Source organism: Taeniopygia guttata, chromosome 4A, assembly GCF_048771995.1.
Source record: "Taeniopygia guttata chromosome 4A, bTaeGut7.mat, whole genome shotgun sequence".
NCBI lineage: Eukaryota > Metazoa > Chordata > Aves > Passeriformes > Estrildidae > Taeniopygia > Taeniopygia guttata.
In genome coordinates, this window is record NC_133029.1 from 18065804 (window position 1) to 18073303 (window position 7500).

General features: G+C 57.0%; 1 protein-coding gene across 1 annotated transcript; it reads right to left on the reverse strand.

The window, feature by feature from the left end:
- Positions 1-218: 218 nt before the first annotated feature.
- Positions 219-3091, reverse strand: LOC100219822 (zona pellucida sperm-binding protein 3). Its single transcript, XM_030272316.4, has 9 exons — positions 2726-3091; positions 2251-2369; positions 2064-2167; positions 1725-1902; positions 1526-1646; positions 1333-1424; positions 1117-1262; positions 563-682; positions 219-352 (listed from the first exon to the last, which is right to left on the reverse strand). The coding sequence occupies exons 1-9, from the start codon at positions 3089-3091 to the stop codon at positions 219-221; spliced, it is 1380 nt and encodes a 459-aa protein (XP_030128176.4).
- Between the last annotated feature and the right edge of the window lie 4409 nt (positions 3092-7500).

Sequence of the window (7500 nt, forward strand, 5' to 3'; positions counted from 1 at the left end):
GGATTCCTTTCCATGGACAAGCCTCTGGAAAATCCACCTGTACTTCCCAAATCCAAGTGCATAGAGGTTTGGGAATCGCTTCCAGGTGGCAGCAGCTCCAGATCCCCAATCCCATCTCTTTCCCAGGAGATGGATTCCCATCCAAAGCTGCCTGGAGCCCCTCCCACCCCACAGAGAACACCAGGAGGTGACAGAAATGCTTATTCTCTTTATTGGGATCACTGGGACATTCCCAGAGGACAGAGCCTTTTCCGGCACAGCCACAGGAGCATTCCCAGGGCAGTCAGGCTCAGCAGGGTGGCTGCCGTCAGCAGGAGCCCCTGGATCACCACGGGAATTCCACCAGCAGCACCTGGAAAGGACAAAACCCTTTCAACCCTCAGCCACTTGCGTCCCAGCCTCCACCCAATCCTTGGGCATCTTCGGGAAGGAGCCCAAAGGGCAGCCCTGGGGGATTGTTCCAGAAAATCCCTTTGTGAAATCAATAGGAATTCACAATGGGAGCAACCCCTGGGTGATACCGGGAGACACAACCCCACAAAGACTCCACAATGACCCTTACCTTGGGGAGTGTTCCCAGCTGATCCTGGACTTCCAGAGGGGTTTGTTAATCCCTGAGCAGGCTCCAGGATTAGGAGGGGTCCCACAGAGACATCGGCCTCAGTCGGCCCCAAGTGCTCACCTGGAAAAAGATGGGAATAAATTCCCAGGAGAGGGAATTCCTGCTAAGGCTGGAATTTAGGAATTCCAGGAAGGTGGACACCAGAAGAGAAGAACTCCAGGGGTTTTAAATGCAATGACACAATTAGGATAGAATTATAGAATGGTTTGGGATGGAAGGGATCTCAAAGCCCATCCAGTGCCATGGGCAGGGACACCTCCCAATATCCCAGGTGGCTCCAGCCTGGCCTGGGACACTTCCAGGAATGAACAGCAGTGCCAGGTCCTCCCCATCCACACAGAATTTTTTTCCCCAATATCCCCCCAAAATTCCCCTCTTTCCTTTTAAAAATCCCTTCCCTAAGGACACCAGAGAGGAGCCGGGATTGTCCTTAAACTGTGCCAAAACCCCACTGGCCTGGCCCGAGGGGCCCTGGGGACACCTTTGGGACGCACCTCTCTGTCCAGGGCCGTCCCTCCTCACACGCCTGCCCATCCGTGCGGCCGGAGCGCGGAATTCCCGGGAATCTCCCGCAGGAGAGGGACAGCTGCCGGTGTCACAGCAGCTGCAGATGGCCGCGGTGCCCTCCAAAGGTGCCCACCTGGAACAGAGTCACCTGTGACCCTCTCTGCGGGCAGGGCAGGTCCCCTCCCCGCAGCAGGGACACTCACAGGCTGCTGGCTTTGCTGAAGGAACAGGCTTTATTCCGGGAATTCGGGGCTTCAGCCGCCGGGGACACCCGCAGGTGGCAGCTGATGTAGAGCTGGCAGGGGAAATCAAGGAAAATCCATTAATCTTGGAGATTTCAGGGCTTTTTTCCATGGATAAACCAAGAAAGGAGGAGGGATGGAAGCAACACCTCACCAAGTTCCCGGTGTCTCCAGCAAACTTGAAGGCGTCCACCAGGAACCGCAGCGACTCCGGCCGGGGCCGCGGGGACACGAAGGCTGAGCCGGTGTCCTCTGCCCTGCTGTCCACCAGGCACCTGGAGAAGGACTGGGAATCAGCTGGGATTCCCCACAGGAACCCGGGATCCTGCAGCCAGCCCCCAGCCCGGCCTTACCCGCCCAGGTTGATGAAGGCGTAGCGGGGGGACGAGCTCCTGTCGGGGGTGGCGGTGGCCACGCACTGATCCACGAAGAGCCGCAGGGGCACGTGGCCCTCCGAGGTGACATCGGCCTGGAAGCGGAGGCTGTCCCCAAGCTGGAAACCATTGGAGAGCCGCTCCCTGCTCCACTCGTCTGGAATGCAGATCCCAGGGGACAGGGTCACTTTGGGGACTCCCGGGGAGTGTGGGACTGCTTAAATGTGCAGTAACCCCCATGGGGTGGATTTGGCTCCACTGGGGCTTGCGGGAGCCAGGGGGAGCTGAGGGACACGAGGCCACCAGGGCCGCACCCACCATCCATGAGGCGCAGGGAAAACCGGAGCCGCTCCTCTGCCGCCACCGTGGAGCGGAACGGGGCCCAGGTGGGGTGCACGGCACCGCTGCTCACGTTGCTCCTCCTGAAGGGAAGCAACGGGAATTACCTGGGGTGGCAGTGGCACCTCAGGGCTGTGGCAGCACGGGGACAGCCCCCACCACTCACCTGGGGTAATGACATTCAATGGGGACCTCGGCTGGGGTGGCCCTCACGATAAGGGGGTTGCCAGAACGGGTGGGTTTGTAGAACAGAGTGGTTCTGTAGATCAGGGAGTCTGGGGTCACCTAGGAGGAGAATTTGGGAGAGGTGAAAAACCTAGAAAACAAACTCGGCACCAGCAGGGACTGTGCCAGGACCGAAAAGCCACATTCCCGATCCTACAGGACAACGTGGAGCTGTGTGCTGGCATCCCAACAAGGCACCGGCTTGAAGGAGGCCAGCGCCTCAGGACCCATTGTCCCATAAATTCCTTAATCCGATCCCAAACCCACTACTGAGCGTGTGCCTCATCCACGAGATCCACACCCCAAAATCCACCCCTGCTCCGGGCACTCCTCACCGCAAACCCACCAGCTCCTGCACCAGGGCACCTCTAGGGGTGACACCTTCACCCCGTGGCCACCTAGGCAGTGCCACTCACCTGCAGGGTGCTGCCACACTCGTGCAGCGCGGCCACGAAGGTGACAAAGGTCTGGGCGGCGTTCGGGGACAGGGGCGGGCAGGAGGCCGTGCCCAGGCTCAGCTCCGCTGCCCGCACCGGGCGGCCGGTGCCGAAGAGGTCCCTGCGCACGGTGACCGCCAGCTGCCCCTCCTGGCAGCGCACGGCCACCGCGGGCCGCGGGGACAGCGCCCGCAGCTGCGACAGATCCACCCGCGCCCAGGGCGAGTCACCCCGCAGCCGCCACACCGCGGAATTCCGCGAGGGAAAGCCCCAGGGATCGGAGGATGCGGCCGAAGCCAACACCCAGCAGAGCAGAACGACCCCAAAGCGGCTCCCAAACCCCATCCTGACCCCAGGAAAAGCAGTGCACGGCAAAGGGGCTGCCCGGGAGCTTTTTATGGGAACATCCCGGGGGATTCCCCGCCGGGATAACGGGATCCAGCTGGGGATTGCACTCGGGATAACGGGATCCAGCTGGGGAATCCACTCGGGATAACGGGATCCAGCTGGGGAATCCACTCGGGATAACGGGATCCAGCTGGGGATTGCGCTCGGGATAACGGGATCCAGCTGGGGAATCCACTCGGGATAACGGGATCCAGCTGGGGATTGCGCTCGGGATAACGGGATCCAGCTGGGGATTGCGCTCGGGATAACGGGATCCAGCTGGGGATTGCGCTCGGGATAACGGGATCCAGCTGGGTCTCATCCCTTCCGAGGGCGATTCCCTCCCCCTGCAGCCGGGAATTGTCCCGTTTGTCCCATGTCCTGCTCGGCTGTGGTGGCACCAATGTCACCCGTGTCGCCCTCGCTCCCTGAACCGGAGCCGATTTTAGCCAGCGAGGCTAATCTCGGACATCTCCCCCCGGATCTTCCCAGGAATTCCCAAAATCCAGGCGGTGCATTCAGAACTGTGGATGTGCCAATCCCACCCGGGCGCTTTGGGATTCGCCCGTGCCCGATTTCCCTGGAATTGCCCCTGGCTAATGAGGGCACCATAACGAGTTCATTGTATGGGAAGCAGAGGGGCAGAGCCGGTCAGGGACCGGCAGGCGGAATCCAGAGATTAATTAGCCTGCGGGTGTTAATTGCGGTGATTGGCACCGCCGCTGGTGGGCACAGGAGGGTGACAATGGCCCTGAAGCTGCGGGAGGAGCTGGGGACACTCAGGAGAGTGGCATGGCCCGGCCGAGTCATCCCCCGCGCCCTGCGGACATTCCCGGAGAATTCCCACTCCTCGTCCATAGGCATGGGAGAGCTGGGAGAGATTTTGGACTCGGGATTTATTCCTGGTGGGGATTTTTACCGGGAAACGGGGCTGGAGCATTTAGCTCCCTCTTCCAGGATCTGTGGGATGGGTTTGGGATGAGGGGACCTACTCCAGCCAGTTGTAGGGGATGAGCAAAGCTCTGACCAAGCCCGAATTCCTGGTGGAAATTCTTGAGTCAGGTCCTGCTGTGCCCTGCAGCATCCATAATGTCATTCCCACATCCCCCTCTGGCACCATCCTGGTGTCCCGACGTTGTCCCGGGTGTTTTTAGGGATGTTGAATAAATGATGGGACACAGAAAATGTCTCCAGCCCTCTCCATGAATTCTGCAGGAATGGTGCAGCTCCCGGCCTGGCTCATCCTGAAGCTGCCCTGGAATGTTTTATCCATGGGGATGGGGTTGCTGGGGGGGCTCCAGAGGGATGGGAGGGGATGTTCCTGCATCCAGAGGTACCCATGGGGATGGAAGGGGATGTTCCTGCATCCAGAGGTACCCATGGGGATGGAAGGGGATGTTCCTGCATCCAGAGGTACCCATGGGGATGGAAGGGGATGTTCCTGCATCCAGAGGTATCTATGGGGATGGAAGGCAATATTCCTGCTTCCCACAACCCCATTCCCCATCCCAACACCAGGAATGGCCCTGGAAATCCAGGATTTGATCCACCCAACCTCTGTGGGACCCAGGTCTCCAGGGATGAGTGCCTGCTCCCAAAGCCCCGTTCATGCTATTCCACAGGGGAGGATCCAGGATCCCAAAGAACCTCGCCCAGCCCCATCCCACATTTTCCCTCTGCAGAGTGGATTTCTCACCCCCTGGAACAGCTCAGCACTTTGCAGGTGAAGGTCCCAGCCCTGTGGGTCGCTGTGTGGTCAGTGCACAGCCCCAAGAGATCTTCCAGCCTGGCACCCAGCTCCAGGGCAGCCAGGCCCGGCACCAGGGGTTCGCTCGGGAGGGTGCAGGAGCAGTGCTCTGCCCAGGATGAAACGATCACAACCCTCTCATCTCATACAAGCACAGCTGAGCCCAGCAGGAGCCAAGTCCCCCCTGAGCCCTGTCCTGCTGCCCTGCAGCCCAGGGGCGTTTCTGCACCGCTGCTCCTGGGCCCTGCTCCCCACGCTGCCGCTGCCTGCTCTTGCCACGCTCTCCCTTACGGATGGAACACTCAGCTGGCCCCTGGGAGCCCCACAGAGCCTCTCCACAGCTGCTCCCCGTGCAGAAGCCCGTGTGTGGGGCGGCAGCAAGGCAGGAGACCATATGCTCCAGCACGGGGACAATGAGCCACTGACTGAGACAGGAGGCTGTGACGAGCCACGGGCATGACTGATGGCACGAGGACTCTGGGGGAGCAGATTTTACAGCAGATAAGCCCTAATGAACAGAGAAATAACTGCCTGGGATGAGGGAGATGTACAGCGCTCCAAAAGCCACGGTCCTGCGAGGGAGGAAACACTTGATTGCCAGCAAGGCCACGGAGCAGTACCTGGGCAGCAGAGCTGAGAAAGTGCACCTTCCTACCGGCCTGGAGAGCAGGGCAGTGAGCCAACACTTCACTGCAGAAGGAGGAATGAGAGCACGAGGGGTGCTAGTGAAGCAGAACAGGCTCACAGGGCTGCCCTGCGCATCTGCCCTGCACATCTGCCCTGGTGCTGCAGCTTCACTGCTGCAGAGAGAGCCAGAAAATTGCAGCTAAAATGCATCTCCTGCAGCACCTAGAATTCCCTGCAGAGGGGAAACTGAGGCACGGAGACAAGGAGTCACCTGTTACATTGAGCTCAGGCCGTGTTTTCCCCCATTCCCCGGGACCCCTGTGACTCTGATCAGATAAGCCTGGTCTCCTCCTTCATGTCCCAATGGGGCTGGCAGAGAGCCAGAGAAGCCCTCCCTGCCCACAGCCTAGATAAGGCCATGACCCTCCTGTTCACCCTCTTTCCCCGCTCTTCCCCTGGACCATAGAATAAAGAGGTGGACAACCACATCGGGGTGAGAGGCTCTTTTGGAAATCTTTGCCCATCTCCTGATGTTCCTCCCCTCAAGGCCTCAGATCTCTGGGCTAGCCTGACAATTTAGGGGCTGAGAGAGGGAGAAACATCAGTCATCCCTGCACAGCTGGGCAGCCCTGCACTAGGGAAAAGAAAGCTCTGAAACTCAGTATAGGACTTTGCAGCTCAGATGCTGCTTCCCATAAGGAAACCCTGTTGCCTAATATTGGCTTGAGCCCATGCCACAGCCTTCCTGGGAGGGAGCTTTGCCACAGGAACTGCTGCCGAGCCACCTTGTATTAGAATTTACTACAGCTCTGCCTGGAAGCCTGCCCCGTGCTTTCTATTTTTAGCTGCAGGCAGACCTATTCATATCAGTCAGTGCTGAAACTCAGGTCCTTTCCCAGCTTTGGTGCAGTAATTCAGGGACATGCGTGGAGCCAGGTTCTCAGCTCTGAGGATTAATAATAAACCCATGAGCTGAGTGGTCTCAAGGCTGGGGGGACACAGGGTGTTCTTTGCTAAAGGCATTAATATCACACACATTTATTCCACAGGATCGCATCACTGCTTAGGTGCAGAGCAAAGCAGGGACTGGAATGTGATTTACCAGCTCATAAACTGCAAGGAAAGCAGAAGAAATGGCATGAGAGACAGGAAGGGTCCAGGGGAAGTGGAAACAGCTCCACAAGGTTCCACATGGATGGAGGTTTCTCTGCCTGTTAATTATTTTATCTTAAAATGCTTTTAGAAGGGAAGAACTTCATTAGTGCTCAACGCAGGACAAGTAAAAGTTGTATGGTTTGCCAACTGGCCACAGCAAACCAACTTTGTGCTTTGTCTTCTCCTTGCCTTCACTCTCAGAACCAATCTTGAAGGCACAGAATATAATATTCAGAATATAATATCAACAGAACAGACGACTGGGGATACAAGCATCAGAAAGTCACCCTAGGACACACTGCTCTATTGAGATATGTCACCAGACTATGCTAAGACTAATTTTTGGAATTGCTAATTCAAATTCTACAATCACAGTGGAAAGCTGAGGAGGAAACATCGTTCACTTCAGTTACCTTGTGGCATGCCAGTACTTCCTTTCAATCCCAATGTTTTTCGGTTTTATTTTCATGATATCACAGGCATAACTAAACATCTTTTGAGCAGGAAGGAAGATATTATTCTTCTCATGATACTGATGGGTAAGTTGAAATGCAAAGCAGCTAATTCAAAGTGAAAAAGCAATAAAGTCAATTGTAAAACTCAATTTGTAAAACTCAAACCTACAGAGGGTAAGTCTCAGAGGTCTGCAGTAACTCAGGGTGATTTGAATAAGCCAATGCAGCAGCAAGACACAGATGTTTGGTGATGGAGCTCCCAATCAGCCAGACCTTGCTCTAATGACACTTGATCACGCTCCCTGCTTCACGCAGGTGACAGCACGTGCAGGATGGCTCAGGTGACTGACAGTGTGACAAATAACAGCTCTCAGCAGTGAGAC

Bases quoted from the DNA above. Each gene is read 5' to 3' on its own strand.
- LOC100219822 (XM_030272316.4), bottom strand. From the start codon at position 3,091: ATGGGGTTTGGGAGCCGCTTTGGGGTCGTTCTGCTCTGCTGGGTGTTG. The intron at 2,168-2,250 runs GTGAGTGGTGGG...GCTTCCCTTCAG, and splicing joins ATTGAATGTCATTACCCCAG to GAGGAGCAACGTGAGCAGCG. The intron at 1,263-1,332 runs GTGAGTGTCCCT...ACTCTGTTCCAG, and splicing joins TTCAGCAAAGCCAGCAGCCT to GTGGGCACCTTTGGAGGGCA.